This window comes from Vipera ursinii (assembly GCF_947247035.1).
Source record: "Vipera ursinii genome assembly, chromosome: 1".
NCBI lineage: Eukaryota > Metazoa > Chordata > Lepidosauria > Squamata > Viperidae > Vipera > Vipera ursinii.
Window position 1 is genome coordinate 95,346,866 of NC_139512.1, and position 25,863 is coordinate 95,372,728.

General features: G+C 36.9%; 1 protein-coding gene across 1 annotated transcript in view; it reads left to right on the plus strand.

Moving 5' to 3' along the window:
- SPON1 (spondin 1) overlaps positions 1 to 25,863 on the plus strand; it is a 316,530-nt gene that overhangs the window by 104,491 nt on the left and 186,176 nt on the right. The window contains exons 5-6 of the mRNA XM_083348787.1: positions 4,789 to 4,911; positions 24,110 to 24,258. Of these exons, the coding sequence (XP_083204913.1) occupies positions 4,789 to 4,911; positions 24,110 to 24,258 (272 nt within the window). The remainder of the gene's footprint in view (positions 1 to 4,788; positions 4,912 to 24,109; positions 24,259 to 25,863) is intronic.

Below are 25,863 nucleotides of genomic sequence, written 5' to 3' on the forward strand. Positions count from 1 at the left end.
TCTGAAATTTCCCCAGACTATAATCCTTGCTCTATACACTGGGAAATCTGACTAGGATCACAGCTTTGGAAAAATATGTAGTAACAGAAAGAATTGCATGGATTTAGAATGGAGCAACAAAAACACCCAACACACATATATGAGTACTGACGTTTGTTTACTTATTGGATAGAAATATAGAAAAGAACAATATATGTTTATGCCTGCTGAAGCAATGTTGCATTGTTGCAAACAAAACTGATGTTCTGAATATTTGACTTTTTCCACATACTACAGAAGAGCATATGTAGAAATGATAATTTATATATTTGGGAAAGGACTAAATTCTCGGATTGTAGCAATAAAGGTTATATGGACATTCCCTCCACAAGTAAATCAAATGTGTGTGATAAGAAAAATCCACTACTGAGGCAATGATCAGGTAAATGAAACTTGAACCCAGGCCAAAAAACCTGTTCGCCAAAATGTCTCTAACTACACACATACACAGAGCCCTAATTTTCATAAAACTAAAAAGGGGAGGCCTTGCAAGTTTCTGTTACTAGAGCTGTTACAATGAAAGTACTATAGTCTAGTCTACTTTATAGGGGTGGTACCCACCTCAGATTTTAAACAATAAAAATTGCATTCTTAGAAGAAGCTACTGCTGCCAGAGTAACATGCCTACTCAGAGAAGTAAGTGGCATCTACTCATCTTCCCTTCATCTCTCAAGTGCAGAAATAATGCAAAGTAGCTTTTTTTGTAATTGCCACCATAAACTGCAAGTTGCTTCATGCAGACTCATCATGCCACTTTCACACAGCTAACCTAAAATATTTTGTCAGAAGAGAAGATGTATTTTTTTTATTTTCCTTAGCAGAAGCAAACTTGACAGGCCATTCAACTTTACAACACTGCTGGTCATATAGTATCTCCCACATTTTCATTTGCCTGAACAGTTTACATAGAAGGATTGTAAAAAATGCGTGTTCTGCAGATATTTAATTTCTTTTGAGATTACATTCAAAATGCATAATTTCTATGCTGAAGCCTTCCAGAGAATGCTTTCTGGACCTTCTTGTGCAAGACAAAGTGATTCCTTTGTGCAGAACTGCAGAGGTAATTGCCACTGCAATTCATTTTACTTGTGGCTGTTTATTCTGTTAATCATAGTCATTTTTAAAGGGATTGCAGGGCAGATGACCTTCATCTTTTCCCCTTTGTCCCAAGAATCCTGGATTAGCATAATCTGGCCTTGACCTTTATACTCTTTCTGAAATATCCCAAAGCATGTGCTCTAAGATGGTTAACTGAATTTAATAGAACATGACATATCTGACACTGGCCAGGCTATCTCACTTTCTGAGTCTATTTAGTAATGCAGATTGCTTTCATTTTGAAACAGCTCTTTATGTCGTAAAGGGTGAATGTGCTCAGGGAAGTCAGTGGAGCAAGTTACATAAATGAAATGGAGATGTCTGTTTTGTGGTCCTGAATGCCGAAAAGTCAAAGGAAGCATTAAAAGCCAGAACAATTTGTCAAGAATCTGAATTGCATCCCATTTGTTTCTAAGAGAAGGAAAACATTCCTCATCTTAACATGTTTTGAAACTCCCCTTTTTTAAAATGGCGTGTCTTTATTTTTATTTCAAAGTTTAGTATTAGTGTATGTACAAAACATTTGCTTACATTACATGTCACCACATTCTTCCTGTAATATCACTACTCTAGACTGCTATGGCAGTGAGCAGAATTTTCATAAAATGAGAGTTGGACATGATATTACCTTCCTTTGGGGCTTCTATTTCTATATGAAGAATTGTTGTTTAGAAGCATACCCAGGAAAATTTATCTGTACTATCCAAACATAAATACTAATGGGAGAAGAGATTTGAAACACATCTTTCCTCTAAATTATGTCTTTCAATGTTCTCTAATATTTTAAGGTGGGACCACCAGAATGTGGGAGAGCAAGCAAGGACAATCAATATTAGAGATAGCCTAGAATTCTACAATTTAATACTTCTCTTGTCAATATTTCCCCATCTGTACATGCAATATATATGGTATTTTATGGAACTATGAAACTCTGTTTCAGGCCCTTTCACAGTATGTAGGGTTATTTAAAAAAGGGGAGAGGGAATCACAAAGTTGAGAGAGAAGCAACAAATGAAGAATGCAAATAACCTTTGAAAAATGACAGGTAACCTTTGTTGCTTCTGACTCCCATCAGGCAGAGTTTCAGCTGAACTTAAGTCATTCATAAATAAAAGGCCATCTCTAGGTCCAGCTTAGTTCAAGATCACTCAAGGTTATGTGTGCAGTCAGCTGAGATTTACAAATATCTAGAGCTGTACTGTACTTTACACAGAAAGAGAAGGATATATTGGCTTTCAAAAATGTATTTGCCAAGCCTAGAAATTCTACATTTTGTAGACCATCAAAGTTTGGTGACTTAATAAAGTTGAACTAGAATATGTAACACTTCTTTTTCCAAGGTGATTATGAGAGATTTGTGTTAAACTAGTTTTTCTGAGCAAAATTGAAATTTGAAAATTAAACTATGTGATAAACTATATTATATAAGTATGTAGCCTTGTTTTTGCCAATGAAATACACTTTCTTAAAATACACAATTTTATTTCAATATGAACCTATCCAGTACGATTTTAGTCATTGCTGAATGTTTAACCTTCCTGTAATGAACTGTGAAATTATCTCCTAGGGAAGTTGATTTAGTATAAGAGCCAAATGATCACTCATACCTTGACTACTTCCTATTCGGGTTATTGGATTGGTCCTGAATGTGGTAGAATCAATAGGCATGGACATACTTTGGTATTCCTATGTAATGTCACTTGTTTATGAGCCCCAGGGGCTTCCACTAACTCTTTGTGTCCAATTCAGAATAATGGCTTCCACCACAAAGCCATTCATAGTAAAAGGCTGAGTTATTTATAGGACTATCTGCCTCCAATTATTTCTACCTAATTTAAGAGATCTGATGAGGTGGACATGCCCCTGACCTGTGGGCTGCCTGTTCCTTGCCATGAGCGTTCTGGGAGCAACTCTTGTATCTGGTAGTGAGTTTGAGAGCCCCAACCACATCAATTGTGAAAGAGCCTGGCGAAATAGAGAAGCCAGCATGGACCATATGGGCATGAGTAAAGTAACTTATGTCACCAAACAAGCAAGCTATTCCAAAGAAAAAGAAAGACACGGCTACCAGGAGGTCACATGGAATCTTGTGCCTGGCTTGATTCAAGAGTATTTATTGCAACTAAGCAAGGAGAAGGACCAACAGATACAGGAATATTATGCAGAAGAGTACTGTGAGATGACAAAGATGAGTAAAGGCCCTGGGTCCTAACTCCCCAATAATCATAGAGTCAAGTTTTTGTATTATTTCTTCTCTGCAGTTTTATATAAAAAAGAACCTTACCAGTAAGCCAACTTGCCCCCTTAAAGAAGCCAGCAGCCTCAGAGTAATTGAATCCTCAATTTTAATAGGAGCTTGTTTTATTTAAAAATGTCATCTTAATTTTTAAGCTGGCATCGGAGACTTATGCTCTGGTTCACCATAATGTTCTTTGCTGGACAAATTGAAAGTTCCTGTGTAATCCTTTCCTTATACCTGCTATCTCTCCCTTAACAGAAGTATAGAGGAATACTTAAGAAGTTTATTTTGTTGAAAATCTTGATGCTATACAGCTGAAACAGAGTTAATGTTCTCTGGTTTACCAAACTAGCTCTTTTCAACCCATTCTGTCAGGAAAATACAGAAGCTGAAGGCATTTGAATGCTTCCATATTATGACCTATGAAAAAGTATTTTGTTGATTCCCATTTTGAAAAAATAAATATCAAATACTGATGCCTCCAGTGATTTAATTACAAACTCAAATTGAACTACATCATCTTTAAATCTCAAATTCAAATTGGGTCTTGGCTGAAGGTTTCAATGAACCAGTTCTCTGTTTTCCACCATGCAGTACATATGTCAGTTCTTTGTGGGCCAACAAATAGCTTCCAATATATTCTGAAAATAAAAAGGTAAAGGTTTTCCTTGTCCAGTCATGTCCAACTCTAGGGGGCATCTCTGTTTCTTAGCTGAGGAAGCCGCTGTTGTCCCAAAACACTTCAGTGGTCATGTGGCCAGCACGACTATACGCTGTGGCACATGGAACACTATTTCCTTTCCAGCAAAGTGGTACCTATTTATCTACTTGCATTTGCATGCTTTCAAACTGCTAGGTGGGCAGGAGCTGGGGCAAGTAATGGGAGCTCAACCCATCATGCAACACTCAGACCTTGAACCCATCTGACAAGCTCAGCATCTTTAACCACTGAGCCATTACATCCACATTACTGAATATATATATATAGAATAGAGTATAGAGTTATGTGATACAGAAATATTCTTGCCTCATTTTGTGTTGACAAGAAGATGTAAATAACAGGTGTAAGTAAGCACACAGACATAGAAACTATCCTAGTATACAAGTCCTAGGTACATTTGCAAAGAAGAAACATATGAAATATCTGGATCCTGGGATGTTGCTGTGCACATGCCTGTACCAGGGTCCATCCACTATCATACTTGGGGATTTTTGACAGGCAGAAGGGACATAAGGCAACCTTTGTGCTTTGTATGACAGTAATTCTGTTTCATTTAATGAAATCTCTTTACTGATATGCCTATTATCTTTGAATTGGAACAAAATTTGTTGCCTTGTTAGAGTACATAACACAACCCTTTTACAGTTATATATTACCCAAAACAATGTTTTATATTATTATTTCTTATTAGACTCAGCCATGGAGGGTGTGACAGATAAGCCAATCTTAGACTGCTGTGCCTGTGGAACTGCTAAATATAGGCTTACCTTTTATGGAAACTGGTCAGAGAAATCACATCCAAAGGATTATCCACGTGAGTATTCTATTATTTTTTTTCATGCATTAGAACAGGGCTTTTCAACCTTTTCGCCCACTGTACCACTTTTAGGATATGGCAACATCCGAGTACCACCAGTCGCCTAGCAAGGTGTCAAAAACCTGATGACCCCCCCCCAAAAGGGAAAAAGTGATGAAGTACAGGTAGTCCTCAACTTACAACAGTTCGCTTAGTGACTGTTCGAAGTTACAATGGCACTGAAAAAAGTGCCCCCCAAGCCACAGCCGAGCAAGACACCTGCCTTCTCACCCAGCAGCGCTCTTCCTCCTGTCCAAGGTTTTCATTGTTGTGAGCATTTCTGTTGAGGATTGGCAGTGGGGGTGGGGTAGGGGGGTATTTTGTTTTTATTCCCTCCATCTGCTGGGTGGTTGCAGCAGGTTTTGGTCACTTCACATGACCCTGGGACACTGTGACCCTCATAAATATGAATCAGTTGCCAAGCATCTGAATGTAAATCACAAGACCCTGGAGATGCTGCAACATTCCAGCTGATCAGCGCTTCTTCTGGAGCCTGGCGCTGATCCTGGCACTTCTGCTGAGCCCTGACAGCCCTGCAGCTCCAGCCATATCTTGCTGAGGCTTGTGCGGTGCTGCCACCGGTTCAGCTCATTTCCCTCTCCTGCTACCACTTTTCTAGGATGGTTGCGTACCACCTACCAGGTGCCAACGTACCACAGGTGGTACCTGTACCACTGGTTGAAAAGCCCTGCATTAGAAGATCCTACATGGTCTTTCAGAGGACTTTAATTATTTTGTATTCAGATTTTACACATGCATAGAAAAGCAGCCGAGCTTTCATAACCAAATGCAAAGATTTTTCAGTTATTTTATGGATCATGAGATTTTAACTGCCCTCTATTGCCACCCTACAGGGAAAATACTGAGATGAAATAGCATTTCAAAGCATTGAACATGTAGGATTACAGATCTAATTGGATGCTTATTTAAAAACATGGCACCCTATTGCATTCATGCTCTGGGCTATTATTTTCAGTGCTGATCAGGATTTTATATATACATTTAATTTAATATAATCCTGATATTTAGAGGGCGAAAAACTCAGCCATTATTTGATTGCAGCTCTCTGTATTAGAGGTCATAGGATTTTACCATTTTTTTTCCCAGTTCTGTTATTGGACTTTACTTTTAGATCTTTAAATAATACCTTCATATCAGTGGCAGTGAAACCATTCAAGTGACCTGAAATTTTGAGTCACTTTCAGTTTTGCTTTAATAAATATTATACAATGGGCAACGTATTATTAGAGGCTTTGTGGTATTTCATTCTTTAATATTGCTTTGTTCCTATACAACAAAGCTCAAGTTCATGCAGCCAGAAATTTTGTCTATCTATCAAATGTTATTGATATCAGCTTCATAGATTTTTGCCTCAACTTTATTAAGTTGAAGACTGCCACTGATTCAGATATAGAGCTGGATGTGTTAATAAAATTTGTGCTTTGAATTTGTGACTGAAGTTGAAAACCATAGAGCAAATGCAATAATTAACTTTTCCTACAGCTGAGATTCTATAGTGCAGGGGTCCCCAACCCCTGGGCCACAGCCCACTTTTGGACCTTGAGCCTTTTGTAACAGGACTCCAGAAGTGGTAGAAGGGTGAATGTGTGCATCCCTACTTGCACAAGCAGCGGGTGAGCTCACTCCATTTGTGTGAGTGGTAGGCACACATGCCTGCTGCTGACAGAAATGGAGCTGTGCCTGCACCCACTTGCCTGTTGCATGTGGGGAACCAGGACTTTTTTTTCTCACAGAACACTCAGAATGCCGTTCCTGCACCTTTTTTTGATGGATTTTTTCAACTTTTGCACAAGCTGTGCTACTCCCTGTATTGACTTTTGAAAGCAAATAGCTCCGGAGAGGGAGCTGCTGCTGCAGTGTTGGCTGTGAGCAAAGTTCAGAGGAGGCAGGGAGGCCACCCGAGGCATGGCTTAGCAGCAGGTGTGAAGGAAGAAGGCCTGGGGGGAGGGGGAGGCCCATTAAAGGTCCTGTGAATTACAACACTGGCCGTGCCTGTCCATCACTGGATCCCTGCTTTTAGGTGGGTTACAGGCTGGTGCTGGCTGTTAGTTTGTGCCAGGGCATGATTACATCGGTCGGATCTAATTTTAGAACCATGTAGGATTAGCAAGGTAAACTTTTCTTCAGTTAAAGTCCTCTCTTGTTCATTTCATGGAGACATCTGGGTAGCCTTTATTTTTGCAACAGTATATAACTGGTTTGCATTGTCTCCTTTATGGTGTTCTTACATCCCCACCCCCCACCCCCAACTCCCCAATCTAACCTACACCTCTGACAGTCAGCCATCCAACCACTAACTAGATTTGACCCTACTTAGCTCCAAGCTCAGGAGATGGTCCTCAATGGCCCCTGAGAGTGAAAGTTAGCTTTCTAAAAGATCTCCTTTACTCCCTCAGCCAGGAATTGTGTCTCATGGCTACTATTTTAGTGGTTATCTGGATTCTTGCTGATTTTGTACGTCTATCTGAAATGGTAATCTTAAGCATTTTTTTCATAAATTACTTAAGGATATGCAACTATATTTTCTCATATTTATCTAATGTTACTTTTGCATCTACTTTTTTCAATCCATTTTCTTTCTGTCATTAATTCCCCAAGAATAAGAAATGTAAATTGTAACCTCCTCATAGCACAGTTTTATATCATTGTTAAAATACACTGGGCAATTATGGAAATATTCATTCATATTCATAAATAGATTGAATTGTAACACTTTCCGCTCACCTAAGCCTGTTCTCTTGTGTGTATAATTTGAACATAGCCAGGCCATTTTTTATTAGCAGTTGTAAAGAAATAGAAACAAAATGTTTAATTTATGTATTAACAATTTCTTTGCAATTCATTATCTTGTCAGTAACATCACTCCATCAATTAAGCACATATATGTTGAAGGCAGCATATGCACTTGTATTAAACATCTATTATCTCCCACTGCTAGTCCTTCCAAAAGGAACTCAATATATGTCATACTATATATGCAAAAGTTGTCTCCTCCTCTATTAAAGTGCAACACAAAAATTTCCAAGTAGACAAAAAAATAATATTCCATCTTTACTATACCCACCTGCAGTATATAAACATGGGGGAGCTATCCCACAATTTTTCACCCCTATTAATTTGATAAAACAGAACTTAGTGTTCTAAGTTCATCATGAACTAAGTCTGATGAAAATAACTATTTTGGGAGGGATGAATTAATAGCATGCATTTTGGGTTATAGGAGCATCTCATTCACTGGAACCAATGTGATAATGTGGTTGCTAATATAGGTAGGTCCGGCTTATGAGCTGTTTGTATTTAAGGAGATGCTCACAACAAATTCTAGTTTATTTGGTGAATGCCTGAAAGATGCATTAGGCACCTTAAAAAAAAAGCACTGTGAGGAACCATCCCCTCTTCACCCCCCCTGGTCCGCAAAGCTGAAAAGATTGGAGAACTCTGCGGTAGTGATTGTTGATATGAAAAGTATTTGATATACTTCTACTGGTAGACTAAAAATAAAGTTCTTTTATTATTTGTAGACATTTTTCCAAATAATATGGGTTCCAAATTCTGTTTGTTGCTTCTTCAGCTAATGAATATTTATGAGTAGTCTTTTTAACTTAAATGAGATTCTTGTCTCACCTTGTAGTAAGATGGGCAGCAAATACATTTAGTAAATAAGTAAAAAACAAAACATAAATCTCCTTTTCAGTTATTATTTCAGCCTGGCCATAGGATTGTCACTCAGAGGATGTATTAAAATCTAGATTAAATACTATAAAATGACTTATAAATCTAGTATCTGTTACCTAATATGACCTCCAAATGTTTGCAGCTCAGTTTCAGTGTACAATGGAAAAGTGGGTTTTTGGCCAGCCAAAGACAAAAAAAAATGGGCATGGAGAAGAGAAGATATCAGGCACATTTATCGAGAGGCATGCAGATCACAGGAATATGTTTATTCAATAGCTAGGGCTAATATTACACAGTTAAAAGAATGATGGTGGATTTAAATCCAGGGTGCACTAATTAAGAATTCCTGCACTAGAGTAGTATTTTATAACCCATTTTATCTCAGGGGGATATTGTCATGGGTTTCTTTTTAAATCTTACCCAATTGGTTTGACCCAGGCTCTCAGAGACACAAAAGACACAAGTGTTTTATTTAGATCTTCCTGTGAGAGTTGGGGAGATATTTTATGTGTAAAAACAAATATATAAAAGTGTTATGCGGAAGCTTTCTCTATTCTATTGCTTTCTCTATTACTATACTGTAGTGTTCACTATCTCTATTCAATTGCTGTTATGTTTATACTGTATGTTATTTCTGTTCAATAAACAATACCCTCTTCAATTTTAATTTTTCCCATCTCAAAGCTTTTTCAAGGCTTTAGCAAATTCTGTGGAGCAGAGTACTACTCTGGAACAGCTTTCCTCTGATACTTGTATATTGATATATACATATTGTTTAAGTACCATAGCAAAATTTGGTGCAGCGGTTAAGGCATCAGCCTAGAAACTGAGTGTTTTAGTCCTGCCTTAGGCACAAAGTCAGCTGGGTGACTATAGACCAATCACTCTCTCTCTCATGCCTAGGAAGAAGGCAGTGCCATATCCAAAAACCTTGCCAGAAAAACTGCACAGATTAATTCAGACAGTTGCCAGGGGTCAGAAATCTGGCTCCAAGGCACAAAACAAAAACTACAGCAAAGTCCTATTACTGTAATTCTTTAAAGACCCAATCCAAGTTCCACCCAACAATTCTGTTTTACCTGATCCTGTCCTCAGTCATCATACCAAGTTCTAAAGAAATTGTCACTTTTAAGTCATCTTTCCCTTTCTTTAAACAAGAAGCACATATCCACAAGAAAGCACTTGACTGTAGTAATCATCCATTTACTTCAATAATAATCTTCTATGAGTAAATCTTTTAAAACCAATGTCTTGTTTGACTAGTATATACTCTTAACAATATGCTACATATTCATGGTGGTGCTACTGAGAGAAACTCTTTGATTGCTCTGTAATTTATATCATTTGGAACTACCTTCATTTTTCCCTAAACAAAACTCTGTTATCACCATTAACAAAAGAATGTGGAACAACTATTGTTGCTTCATTATTCCAGCAGTTACCATTATGCATTCTCATTTTGTCATTGGCATTCAGTTATAATAACAGTTTTGCCCTTCAGTTATAATACATTTTCTTCTTACCTGCTATTTCTTTGTTTATTTGAATATGAGGTGCAACATTGCTAGCCACAATCATTGCTAATTATATGCAGCCTAGTAAAACTTCACTTTGGAAAAACAGCTCCACGGGAAAGTGATACTATTCCAAAATTACTGATTTCTTACAGAATTAAATCTAATGGAGTTAATGTTGGGGATATAAACCAAAACAATGCACTGAAATTTGTATTCCCTTTTTAAACTAACATAGGAAAAAATAGTGTTTTCCAGTTTAGTATTGATATGAAAAGTGACATTCTGCTTAATTTTTTGCCATTGCATTAGTACTACTTCATGCAAATAATTATGTTAAAAATCTGTAAAATGAATACATAATACACAAAATAATAGAATATTTAAAAAATTAAAATGCAATTAATTCTCACTAAAACAATTAATCTACTTCCAAAATATAAAATCTGGAACAATCAACTCAACTAGACAATAAGATAATTAAGGTAATAGATAATATAAGAATCTTAAATCTTAATTATAAATATACATGCACATGGACATCATTTTAAAATGTTCAATTTCCACTAGCTTCCATGAACTAACAAAGTATAATTCGGTGATGTCTTTAATTCATCAGACCAAAAAAAATGTCCTTCCATTAAAGCAAGGCCTAAAGCTATGTATTTTAGCTCCTTTATAAATTCTATTAATTTAGACTTTAATTGAAGGGTCAAAGGAAGTTGACTTCACAAAAAAAGAACTAAGAGACATAAACACCCAAAGACAAAATGTTATTCTAGTAAATGAAACAAACTAGATCAGGTTACTTGCCGAAGCATATAATGAGAATGGAGGATAATGAGGACAATGAAGAGTACAGTACCTATAGGGAGAGCTTGGGAAATGATAACGTGACTAGATTTGAAGTCTGTAGAAAAATGTTACCAAAAGAGGAATTTGACAGAAAGAGGAGACATCACAAACTGTCCTAACAGAAATCACTGGGATTGAATAAAGGCTGAAAGTAGTGTATAACTGATGAACTGCTACCTTAGCCCAGAAATGAAAATAATCAGCTTTCTAGTCTCATGGCTACAGGATGATCAGGAAAACAATAACATCAGCAGCAGAAACATGTCTTACCCTTGTTTAAGGTGTGCAATGACATCCAAGCCAAAACATCTGTGCGGCAATCTAACAAAATATGTTATACTGTTATTTGTAATGACCCGTGATTTAAATATATATATATATATATATATATATATATATATATATATATAATTAATTGATTGAGATTGGGTTACACTGCATCATCTAAAAGAGAGATGTATGCCTATACCTGAGTGGAATTTATATAAATGTAATACTGAATCTGGCAATGTGAAATTAAGGATCCCCCCAAAGCATTATACTGATGATATAGTAAACAGTAAAGAAATATCCTAAGAAACCATAAGAATAACAGAAGAGAAGAAGAAACCATTCTAATCAAGTGAAAACAAAAAACCAAGAATAATATCTAGTTACCTAGTTTAGGTAATGAAAAGTCTGCAAAAAAGCAACCAAGCTCAGAGAGCACCAAGGACCCCTGATTTAAATCCTGAGCTACAAATATTCTCCTTTATTGGTGAGCTATTGATTGATAATAGATTGTTTAATACACAACTGTTTTGACTATTAAAAGTTTTAGTTTTATTTCATCCACTGGGACTCTTCCAATACTTTTTTTTGTACCTGGATTTGCATTGTACACACTGATTAAGTCAGGAACAAAGATTCTTAAGGGGTAGCACCTGGCTACAACAGGAGCCAGAAAGTCAAGATTTGATGGTAGTGCTAAAGGAAATGTTCAGGGCTTCTGCCAATTTTAGTATCTTTCCAGTTTTAAATATCTGACAGCAAGAAGACACAAGCTGGGAAAAGGATGTTGGAGAAATTTGATTTTCTGGCTGGGAGATGACATTACAAAGCACCAGACGGTGTGCTGATACATCCCGCAAAGAAAACTGGATAATAAAGTAGTCCAGATGGCATTGTTGGGAAAAATTACAAAATCACAAAGGCAGACAAGACCTTTTCTCAATTTGGGTATTCAAGAAGAATTAAGTGAAAAGGTGCCAAAAGAGAGGAAATTTCAGATCTTAACATGACTTGTAGTCCCATGTCTAGGCTTTTAAAGTTTCTCCAATCAGAGTGGGTACAACCTAAATGAGAAAAACCTGTGTTTATGATAATCAATAGCAATAGCACTTAGACTTATATACTGCTTCAGAGTGCTTTACAGCCTTCTCTAAGCAGTTTACAGAGTCAGCGTATTGCCCCCAACAATCTGGGTCCTCATTTTACTGACCTCAGAAGGATGGAAGGCTGAGTCAACCTTGAACCGGTGAGAATCGAACTGCCAAACTGCAGGCAGTGAGCAGTCAGCAGAATTAGCCTACAATACTGCATTCTAACCACTGCATCACCATGGCTCTTAATCAAAATAATTGTTTACCTCAGGTGCAGATAAATCAACCCAACTGGACATTTAAGCAAAAATTTAAGTGAATGATCAATAATATTGAAAAATACAAAGGGAAAAGTCAATTTTATCAAAAAGAGCCAAACTTGTACTATGCAATAATAAGCAGTAGATAAAGCAATTGCCATGGTATCTTCACAATTTAGCCAGGTTTCAATTATTGTTTATAACACAATAGAGTTGTCAATTAGACATTAGACAGGAAATTAGCATTCCTGCTTAGTGAGTGTGGATGCCATAGAACACAGCTACAAGGAAACATATTTATAATCTTTCTAATGCAGAGGAATCTGACTTTCATGCTAAATAGACTAGCTTAGCCAAGATGCTGTCTCCAAAATATGGAAGTCATAACAACAGGCATCTGTTAAGATGGGTCCATCCCAGTGAATACGTAAGGTTCTTAAATCTCTCCAAGAGTTCTGAACACCCTACTTCAAGGGTGTCAAACTGCCAGCCCATGGGCCGGATGCATCATCCAGAAGCCACGCCCACCCCATTGCCGGCAATGGCAAAACCGTCCTGATACATTGCATGATGTCACGTGATGTCGTAAGTTTGACATGTCTGCCCTACTCCCTCCAGTCCATTTTTCCCATTTCCTTATTTCTCCCTCTGCTAATAATGCCAGTAATAGTACTGGCAGTGGTCATAGAAAAATCAAAGTTTCTTAAATCAGTGCCTTTTCCCCCTCCAACACGTCTCAGTTTCCTCCATATTCAGTGATACTGATAAACCATAGAATCTACTGATAAATAATAAACTATAGACTGGAAATTCCCATCCTGTCTCTAACAATCACCCCATCTCATTCTCTATCACTTACTCCAACTATAACTTACCTCTCATCACCAAAACACAAGAGGGGCTATAAGTGGAAGAAAATAAGGTGGTCTTCAAGTTTCTTAGTCCTAGGCAAACATGTTATAGAAGCCCTATATTAGTGTAAATCAATATCCAGAAGAGAGCATTTGAGTACTATAATATACATAAAAATAGATTTCAGCCTTGAATAAGTAAAAATATTTCAAATATAGAGAGCCAGTTGGTTATTGGTTAAGGCACCGGACTGGAAAGTGGGAGACTGTGAGTACTAGTTTTGACACAAAGATAGCTGGGTAACTTTGGGTAACTTTCAGCTACTCCCTTCCTCTCAGCTCTAGAAAGGAGGTAATGCCAAACAATTTCCAAAATGTTAACAAAAGATTGCAGGGACTTGTCCAGGCAATTGCCAGGAGTCAATGCTGACTTGAAGACACAAAATAAATATAAAATATTTCAAATATAGTTCCTAAGTTCTCATCTGTTCATGCAATTCAAATGTTGCTGGAAGTGTTTGTGTGTGGGGGTGGGGGTATGTGGAGTAGTGTTTTGTTGAAATTCCAGCCATAATGCCTGTGTCTTTCACTGTCTTGTTCCAAGCAGTGGCCGTGTAAGAAGATCTTTTAATAACTTGTAACTAGTCTGGAGTTGTTGCTACTACTGTTTGGTTTACTCACTGCTGCTAAACTTTACAGAGGCTCCCTGTTCCACATATGCTGCTTCAGCCTTTGAAATGATATCATGTACAGTATGTTTGAAAAATCCAGATTGTTTGTCAGTAGCATGGTGATTGGGCACGGGAGGCATTATGACATGTTGGAAAAACAAGATATTGGTTTAATAAATTCTTAGTAGATGGTTATTCATTATGATTAACTGTGTTATTTATTTTTATGTGCTTTTGGTTTTATTAGCTTGTTTTTTTGCAAAAAGGGAAGTTGTGATACATGGATTACTGTTTCTTTAAGAACCTGGAACATTGAGAGAGTACGGAATAAATTAAAATATATTTATATATCAAATGTAGAGACCATCTATCTCACTCAGAGAACAACATTTGTTGGCTGGGATCTTAAAAGCTGAATGGCTATAAATAGTAACTTTGTGAATAAAGCTGTATTGCATTTAAATTGTGCTATTGATTCTCATGAAGAAATAAGTTATCACTGTATAATATTCTCAGGTCTTACATAATCATAACAGAACAAACAGTAACACTGAATTATAATATCTCATTCTACCATGACAGCCATTTTTGAGAAGGCACACAAGTGTCTCAAAATTCCAAATGTGTCCAATAACCAAAATACTTAGGTCCCCATATTAAAAATAAAAAAATCAAAGAATAAAGCCTTATTTCCTGTGTTACTTTGTTGTTGTTGTTTTGAAAGGAGGCAAATGGACACAAACATGTCATTCCTTGCTAAACTATAATATGACTTTGTGGTATTCCCTCAGGCCCAATTGCTGAATTAAATGGGACTGACTTTGAAACACATGTATTGATCAAATGTTTGAAAAATAGTAGAAATATTAGCTTTTTGAGACATATAAAGAACCTGTAGCAAGTGAGGGATAAAATGTTTGATTCTTTTATAGAAATATCGGAGAATTATTTTCTGGAATCTTTCCATCTTGATAATGAAATGATGTACAACTACATCACAAGATGAAAGAAATATCCTTTCAAAAGCCCTTTGTGCACTTGAGAATTACAGAAGTGATTACTAATCATGTAGTGGTTATAATAATTTTTACACAGTTGTCAGGCTGTAAGAAATGATTAAATATTCTTAAAGTTTACAGTAGTGATATTAAACATGCCAGAAAATGCAACTATTACTTTTTATTTATCTGCATTCAATCTGTGCAGGTTGACCTCATAAATATGAACATTTTTGAATCGTCTATGGAGATTCTCAGTCATCCAGGTCATGGCTGTACCAAAAGTGCTTTTTCAGGAGACAACTGGACTTTCTTGTTTTTCTTTGAAGACATTTCGCTTCTCATCCAAGAAGTTTCTTCAGCTCTGACCAGATGGTGGGGAATGGAAAGATTTATACTCCTTGCAGATAGCTGGTCATTTGTATAACAAAACAGACTACAGGAACCATTTGCGCTTCAGTTTGAAATGCAGATAACACAGACTCATCCCCAACAGCCTTCACCTGTCTTCAACAGTGGAGGGACACAGGGCAGAAAACATCCTAAGCCAAGAAGGCTCCACAGACATTTGCACTACCCAGGTGACCCTAAGGACACAGGCAAATCTCCCAATGGCCTCAATGACTCTCTCTGTCTGCAAGGAATATGAATCCTTCCACTCCCCACCATACGGTCAGAGCTGAAGAAGCTTCTTGGATGAGAAGTGAAACATCTTCAAAGAAAAACAAGAAAGTCCAGTTGCCACATGAAAAAGCACCTTTGGGATTTTTGAATCATGGCACTGCCATAGCAAGAATTATTCTCTTTGCTTTACAGTCATCCAGACATGGGAGTTATGCCAAAAATTTTGACACTAATGGAGACAGCACTAACTCCCACAGAACAACAAACTGCAATTTGTAACTATAAATTCCTGTGAGGCCAGAAAGCGTTTTTTTTCCTAGCAAGATACTTTACTTTTAAAAATGAAATGTACCTGTCAAAACGGCTGTTTGTTGAGTAGAGGATATGAAAACATCGAGTGAAGCAAAACCATATTCACTTTAGACTGTGAAGTATTGTGAAATGTTCATCATCAGAATTCTTCTGAAACATCCTAATAGGTTTTCACTTGGATGGCTTCTATAAATCTATTTCATGATGTTATTTATCAAATGATATTTAATTTGTTGTTTTAATTTCAGGAGACATTTCAAACACAGCACTTTGTAGAACTATTGGTAAAACTAGGCCTGGTATCCTGTAAGGAACAATTTTTCTTCTTATTGAGAATATAGGTTGACCAAAAATGCTGACTTTATTAGATTTCTATGAAAATCAAAAAGCTTTAAAGAAAAATTTGCTTATTATTTCCCCCCTTTGGTAGTATTAACGTAACTAGCTTATAAATAAGATATAAGCACTGACACTGCTGATGTCTTTCTCTAAATTAGTTACAAACTTTTTATTTCCTAGCTCCTTGTTGAAAGTGCATTTTAATACAGATAAACCTTTTTTAATTCTGGTCTTGGCAGGGTCTGAAATATATTTATAAAACACACACACACACACACACACACACACAGACACATATCTCACATGCCTCTGACAAAATACTGTAAACACAGTTGAAACATTTATTACAAGTTGTCCATGGCAATTTGAGATATACTCCAATCTATACTTTGAAAATCTTTCTGAGCCTTTGAGTAGATTGCATAGGCATTTCATCATGAAACAGCATTTTGCTTGCTTGAGGCTCTGACATTTCACATGCTGATTTGGCAGTACGTTCCACTGAAATAACTAGGAAGCACTTGCAAGAAAGACAATGACTGAATCCTAAGCAAATTTAATAGAAACTAGTTTGCATGTTTTCAGTGATTCTACATTGACAGATAGACTGCATACTTATAAACTGCATGCATAAATATACGTGCATGCTTATAGACTGCATGCATAAATGTACAGAATATTAATTTATTCCCTCTCCCATAGTATTTTAAAGGAACTGATGGTTTGCAATTTGCATCCTTGGAATACAATTTATTTAGCAGGACACTGAAATATGCCATTATAATTTTTCCCAGATTTGATCTGGGAACAAATACTAAAATACAAAACCTTTCACAGTATAACAGTTTGAATGCATTCAACTCATGATTTGTCAAGTTCAAATCCCTGCTCTTAACAAATACTTTGCATAAAAATACTCATAATAATGTTCTCCTGAATTTTAGGTCTACAGTTTTCATAGATAACAAGAACCGTGATAGGAAATTAGAACAATTGCATTCTAAATCATCGGCATGGGGGTATCCCCCAAAATATCTCTAAAGCGCTTTTATAGATAAAAATAGTCATAAAACCATAGGTGGCAATTAGAATCTCTGCAGCAGTCTTGATACTTCCACTTATATTCTTTGTCTTTGGACACATTTGCCTGCCAGTAGCCTGTCCCTTGTTATAGCTTTATCCATATTTTTTCCTAATGATATTTAGAAATGGATCATTACATTTCTGATCTCTCTGAGCAAGTTATCTCATTTTTTTTCACATCTATGTTTTGGAGTTCCGATGTTTCCCCTTCATCTATTTCATTCTTCATTTCTATTGTTTGCTTTCTAGATGCATATGAGTGGATTTTTCAATATCACCCCCCCAATCTCTAATTAGAATTTTATCCATTTAATCATAATCATAATCATAATAGTAAAGTTGGAAGGGACCTTGGAGGTCATCTAGTCTAACCCCCTGCTCAGGCAGGAAACCCTATACCATTTCAGACAAATGGCTGTCCAGTCTCTTCTTAAAAACTTCCAGTTTTGGAGCATTCACCACTTCTGGAGGCAGGTTGTTCCACTGGTTAATTGTTCTAACTGTCAGGAAGTTTCTCCTTAGTTCTAGGTTGATTCTCTCCTTGATTAGTTTCCATCCATTGCTTCTTGTCCTGCTTTCAGGTGCTTTGGAGACTAGCTTGACTCCCTCTTCTTTGTGGCAGCCCCTGAAATATTGGAATACTGCTATCATATCACCCCTCATCCTTCTCTTCATTAAACTAGACATACCCAATTCCAGCAGCCGTTCCTCATATGTTTTAGCCTCCAGACCTCTAATCATCTTTGTTGTTCTTCTCTGTACTCTTTCCAGAGTCTCAACATCTTTTTTACATCGTGGTGACCAAAACTGGATGCAGTATTCCAAGTGTGGCCTTACCAAGGCATTGTAAAGTGGTATTAATACTTCACGTGATCTTGATTCTATCCCTCTGTTAATGCAGCCTAGCACTGTGTTGGCTTTTTTGGCAGCTGCAGCACGCTGCTAGCTCATATTGAAGTGATTGTCCACTAGGACTCCAAGATCCCTCTCACAGTTACTACTATTGAGCAAGGTACCCCCTATACTATACCTGTACATTTGGTTTTTCTTGCCTAAATGTAGAACCTTACTTTTTTCACCATTGAATTTCATTTTGCTAGATAGCGCCCAGTGTTCAAGTCTGTCCAGATCCTCTTGTATCTTAAACCTGTCTTCTAGAGTGTTGCATATTCCTGCCAGCTTGGTGTCATCTGCAAATTTGATGAGTTCCCCATCTAACCCCTCGTCCAAATCATTGATGAAGATGTTGAAGAGCACTGGGCCCAGAACAGAGCCCTGGGGCACCCCACTACACACTTCTCTCCATGATAGATGCAGTTCCATTGAGGACCACATGCTGAGTACGGCCAGTCAGCCAGCTACGAATCCATCTGGTTGTGATGCTGTCTAACCCACATTTTTCTATCTTATCAAGTAGTAGGTTGTGATCTACTTTATCAAATGCCTTACTGAAGTCCAAGTAAATTATATCCACAGCATTCCTCTGATCCACTAATTTTGTCACTTGGTCAAAGAATGCAATAAGATTTGTCTGGCATGATCTGTTTTTGACAAAGCCATGTTGGCTTTTAGTAATGATTTTGTTTGCCTCTAGGTGCTCGCTGATTCGTTGTTTGATTATCTTTTACAGAATCTTCCCAGGCTGATAGGTCTATAATTTCCTGGATCCATTTTTTTTTCCTTTTTGGAAGATGGGAACTACATCAACTCTTTTCCAGTTCTAGTTCCCCAGTGCTCCAGGATCTTTAAAAAATATAGTTCAGTGGTTCTGAGATCACATCTGCCAGTTCCTTGAGAACCTTGGGGTATAATCCATCTGGTCCTGGTGATTTGAACTTGTCTAGGCTGGACAGGTGCTCACTTACCATTTTCTTGCCTATTTTAACTGGTGTTTCTCTTCTGTTTTTTATGGCACTATTTTTGATAGGTTGGTTAAGACAGATGCAAAAAACAAGTTAAATAGTTCTGCTTTCTCCCTTTTTGCTTGTCACCTTCTTGCCACTTTCACCCACAAATGGACCAGTCATTTCCTTTACTTTTTTGTTTTTTACATGTTGAAAGAAGCATTTTTTGTTATTTTTGACTTTGGTCACAAGCTTTAGTTCATTTTGAGCCTTAGTTTTCCTCACTGCGTCTTTGCAGGCTTGGGCTATTTGCTGATATTCTAACTTAGTTATGTACCCCTCTTATCACTTTTACTTTTTCCTCAACTTATTCTCTTTGTTTTTTTATTATCATAAAAGCAAGGAACATATGTGTTTTTAAAATAAATTTTTAATAATTGATTTCAGATTGTCTGGAATATCTTTTTTTATTATACTAAATAATTTTTGTCTGGTTTTTTTTAGTGAACAGCATATTTCTTTCTGATTCCAAGCCTTCAGAGATAATAAGACAACTGCTGAACACTAATAGCATGTCGTTGCTTTATACCTGCTGATTTCAAGTTGAAGATATAAGCAGCAAAGCAATATAAGGCTGAAATTCTTGGTTACCTCCACATTACTATGTCAAAAACAATATCGGGGAGAGAAGGAAGCAGGAAGACATTTATGCTTATGTGTCAAAGTCAGTCAGCCAGCTAGCCAACCAGCTCCCTCCCTCCCTCCCTCCCTCCCTCCAGAAAAGCTGGCATGGAGTTCAATCCTTTAGCAAGAAGCTCTGTCAGCCAGCTCCTAGAGACAAGAGGGAATAGTGGCTGGCAGTAGTAGTTTGCAACATTCCCTGTTGGCTTCCCCACTGACTTTCTGAAGAAACTGATAGAGAAGATTGCAAATGGTGATCAAGTGATTATGAGACACTTGGCAACCAATCATAAATTCAAATAGAACCCATATCACTATCACATGACCAGAGGAGAAGTCCGATGTTCTGTGATTGTCAAAAGTGCATTTTTACAGGGCATAAAGCAATCTTTCCATGGCCGTTGTTAATTCAAATTGTCATTAACCAAACAACCATAAGCTGAGGACTACCAGCAATTGCGCTTGCCAAGAAAACAAACTTCGCAGCATCTACCTCTAAATGCCTTGGTTTTTATTTAAATGGGCATTTTCCCACCAGTATTAATTATTCTTACTTTAGTTTTAGTTTTAACTTTCATTTCTATATGACAAAAGGTATTCTAATACTTCAAATCATCATTATACACTATATTTAGATTGTACTGGGTTGTTTTTTTAGCTTTGACTGACACTCAAGCAACAGTCTGGGCTGTTTAGACAGACTGGCTAAAGAACCTTAGTTGATTATTTTTTTTTTATTGAAAAGTTTTAAAATACAGTTTTCCTTTAAAAAAAACCCCTTCCCCCTCCCTCCTCCCCTCCCTACCTCCCCCCTATCTCCCCCCCTCCCCCTCTCCCTCCTCCCTCCCCTGCCTCCCCCCCTACTTCCCCTCCTCCCCCCCTCCCCCCCCCGACTTCCCAGAGCAAAATACAAGGTATATATCTAGAAAGCAATCATAAACAATCATATACTAACAATTATAAACTCTAAAATCCATCACTCTCTAGCTTATATAGAGTAAACCAATCCTTAATAATACTAAATATGTATAAAGATCTAAAATAAAAGAAAACTAGCGTCATTCCCATCTATGTTCTTCCACAATTCACTATTTCCTAAACAAATTCTCATTTACACATCACAAGCACCTATCCCTATTAACCTCTCTAGCCAAAATAGGCTATAATAGATAGTTCTTACACAAATTAACCCCACATTAACCCACAAAACTTTCTACCTCTTCCTCTGTAGTAAATTGTCCATTAATTCCAAATTGAGGATTCTGTTACCATACATATCATCCCAAAACTCTTAAAAACACAACTACCACTTGACTGTAAGTATGTTGTGGAAGTTCCATAGATTTCTACTGGTCTTATTTTTTTATCTTTTTTGAGCGTTTTAAGGCAGCACGCGTCACCCTCTGTTCTCTAGGATCATCCAAAAGAGTTGCAGCTTGATCTCCTCCTGTACCATTCTCGTCTATCTGTCCATCTTCATCCTCTTGATGTTCTCCTTCTCCAGATCCCTCTGCAGCTTCCAAAAGTGTTGATGGGGTTGCTTTTAAGACATTGTTGTAAAAATCATGCGCTTGCTTCACAGTACCCAAACAGTACCTTTTGCCTTCATACATGAAGCTCAACCCAGCTGGGATCTCCCATCTGAACCTTATATCTCTTTGCTTGAGCTCTTGCACAAGAAATATAAAGTCCTTCCTTCTCTTTAAAATCTTTGGAGGAATTTCTTTTAGAACCAAAACTTCTTGACCAGCAATCACAACTTTAGTATCATAGGCAGCTTGTATAACTTCATCTCTAATTTCCCTTTTTACAAAATAAACCACCACATCTCTAGGCAACTTTCTCTGTTTAGCAATCCACGAGTTCACACGAAACACTTTGTCCATGCCTTGTTTTATTTCAGATGCTGGATAGTTCAATACCACCTCAAAAGTCTCAGAAACCAGCTGCTTTAAATCTTCCTTAATATTCTCTTTTAGGCCTCTAATTCTAACAGCAAACTGCATCTGGTAAAATTGAGCCAGACTCAGTTCGCTATCCATTTTGTCTTTTAAATCTTCAATTTCCAATACTTTTGCTTCTAATATAGCATTCTTTTGAGTCAGATCTTCCACTTTGTCATCCAGCACCTCCACACATTTAGCTACTTTATGCACTGAGGACAAAATGTCTACCTTCATCTCTCTGAATTTCTGTTCCATCCTTTCTTCCATTCTCTGCTCCAATTTCTCCAATTTCTCCTCCATCTGTACAAATTTAACACCCATTGACTCCAAAATTAACTGGGTATGTTTTTCAAGGTCCTTCGATGTCAATACATCGGGAGAATGCAACGCCTGCAGTAATGATTGTTGTTGCACCGGAGAATTTCCAGCACTCCAAAAAGTTCTAGGGGGAGGTTTAGCCGCCATCTTTTACTTACAATTGTGACGCACTTTCACTTTAAGTTTTAAGCAAAGTCCATCAAGCTCGAGAGTAAAATAAAATAATCCTCTTCATCTCTTCATCTTTCCCTCTTGTACTGCTCTGCCTGCTCTTTTCCTTTCATAGTCTCTCCTTCAAGCAGGGATGGTCGCAGACGCCTGGCTCTGCTCCATGAAGTCCGGAGCAGAGACGCTAGCCAGCTGGGAGCAGCCCAGGCTACGGGGGAGTTCAATCCTTCAGCCGCCCAAGCTCCAAGCTCAGGTGGCCCCGGAGAACTCAACCCCTACCTGGGGGCTCACCCCCTCTTCTTCTCCCAAGGAGGGGGCTTCAAATTCGCCCGAACAGCTGATCGACGCTGTTTCGGGCGAAAAATCACACAGCTGAGCCGTGGGCAGCCCGGGAAGGCTGTCTCCGGCGCCGCGGAGCCACCGGAAGTCCAACCTTAGTTGATTATTGTGGAGTTTTCACAAATGTTGAATTTCTTCAATTGGAAAACTGATACGTTGAATCAGATTCAAAGTTCTCCTCAATCTTCTAATTTCCTCTGAGCTTTGTACAATGATTGAAACCAAATTCGAGAAGTGCTTCATAAATGGAACTAATGTGATAATTTAAATTCAAGGTGCTCAAAATAAAGATCCAACTAATTGAACATGACTATCCTGTTTCGGATCAGGGCTATCCTGTTCTGACATATTTTGCTTTCTTTCACATTAGTTTATGAAATTAATTGACACCCCTAATTCAAGGTCCTGTAATGTCTTTTTTCCTTAATTTAAGAAAAGTCTTTTAAAAAACCCTTGAAATCCAAGAAATAGCATATCATCTTACTCAAGGAGGATTGCTCCTTATCTGAATCTACAGTATTCCAACCTTAGGGTATAGTCTGATTAAAATCTCAGAGGATAAACTTGATGTGTCTTCTTCACTCTGAAGAAGCAACACTGTGAAGATTTAAAAATGACTGAAGGATTTGAGTATCAATCAGGAATTAAAGTATGTTCCTTACAGCCTCATTTGCCAGACATTAGTTGGTGCAACAAGTCTTCTAGTTGAAAGACTGCATCAGTGAACAGTGTATTATGCTGTCCAAGGTGCTGACTTTTCTTTTGTCTTTCCCAGTACAAGGAATTGCATGTTAGCCCAAACTATATACACTGACTTCCTTAAGGTTCACAGCTATGCTAGTAAAATGAAGAATGTCTTACATATGAGAAACTTTGAAATTGCTATTGTGACTATTATTTCTTACACTTTTAAATTCACTTTTCCACATTTGATTTTTTTTTAAAAAAATGTAACCTGCTTGTAACAATGAAAAAAATGTCTAATTATTAAATAATAAAATGCCTTCAGATTTAAAAAATACCTGCTTTGCTCCTTTGGTAGTTTCAAAAGGGTAGCATTATGGAAGCTTTACACTGTACACAATTATCAATGTTAACAATACAGATAGAAATTTAAGAACAGGTGTTTTTTTTTAAAAAAAAGCCTTGTTTGTACAATATTAATCAAAACTATGAACCATTTTCCAAGAAGTGTCTGCAGGAAGAAGTCCTACAAATGTAGGTGAAGCATTAGCTTTTATCAATGTACTGCACACTTTTTCATAAATACTTAAAAGATTCTTTCTCTTTTTAAAGGACGAGCCAACCACTGGTCTGCAATTATTGGTGGATCTCATTCCAAAAACTATGTTCTTTGGGAATATGGAGGATATGCAAGTGAAGGGGTGAAGCAAGTTGCAGAGCTGGGATCCCCAGTTAAAATGGAAGAAGAAATTAGGCAACAGGTAATATATATGTTATATATATATTTATATATTTAATAATGTATTAAATCAAGAAAATATGTTAAAAAATAGACTGGACACACGATAAAGATTAAGATTGTCAGTTTCTATTCTAAGAAATTTTAATTAAGTTAATTATAGTTTTCCAGGGTGAGGATTTTAACATGTCATTAAATATTCTCTTTAGGTCATGTTCCAGTTTATTCATAATACAATATTGAATCATAGAATTTATTTGTAAGTTTAAGTTAGGAGTTTCTATATAACATATTTAGCTTTTCTTTTCTTTTCCTGACATCAATGTGTGAATTAACTTAAGCATTTACAAAATACATGGGGAAAAATCATCAAAAGTGAGTGACCGTACCATCTCATATTAAAGGGAGGTTTTGTAGGGAAACAAAATAAATGTGATAGCAGATGGTGTGAGGGGCATGGGAGAAGTTTTCAATCAATACTGTAATCTTAAATTCTCATATTATTTTCTACTATCACATCTGAAATGAATTAATAGCAACAATTCAGGAATTGTTATAGGTTGAACTCGTTGAAGCATCAGATTTTATCTAAATGACCAGATTTTTTTCTACATTTTATCTATGATTTCAGTTCCATTTAGCTTGAAATTGAAAGATCTCAAACTGCTTTCTGTTGAGCAATTAATTCTACCTTTAAGATATAGAGCAGGGGTCTTCAAACTTGTCCCTTTTATGACTTGTGAACTTCAACTCTCAGAATTCCTCAGCCAGCATACCTGGCTGAGGAATTCTGGGAGTTGAAGTCCACAAGTCATAAAAGGGACAAGTTTGAAGACCCCTGATATAGAGCATCCTTTTATGAAAAAAGTCATTTTAGGAAAAAAAATAGTACAGTGTTTACTGTATTTGCCAAACTTTATTGTCGCTAATAATCTCCATTGAGGCTGAACTGGTTGCTTCAGTTATTTGCATGATGAAATTTACATCAGACTTGACTTTAGTCAGTTTTTCCTCAAATATTAATATTACAGTATTCTTAACCCTAACATGGTTGGAAGTGGCATATATACCCTTTGCATATATTCACTGTGTTTCCTATTTCAAGGATACAGCAATAGTAATTTAAAAATATTTAAACTGCAGGCCCTATTTGAACTTTATATTTTGAGAATGCATATAATGGGAAAAATATCTAGAGCACACATACACCTTCTCTTCTATCTTTTAGGAGTAGATACCACATTTTTGGAATTATTTTCCTAAAAAGCAGTGTTGGGGAAAGTGGTCACATCAATTGGTCTTTATCCTGTAGGCTAAGGGGCTGCAAAAAAATTGAAGTCTATTAAAGGCCATAAGGAAAAGAAGATATACATTTTTTATATCTGTAAATAAGTTTATAAATAATAAAGGCTTCATTCTGAATGTGATGTTTTGACAGCAGCGAAAGAAAATATCAGGAAAATAATTTGTTGTAGTAAAAATAAAAATAAAGGATGGGTAATCAGAAAATGGTAGAGTAGTGGAATTTGCATGGCAGTTGAAGGCAATCTTCCCCCAAAGGCTAAATTCTTATATTTGAGATGCATTTGTGGCATTTTATGTATGTGTGTGTGTCCCTGTGTTTCAG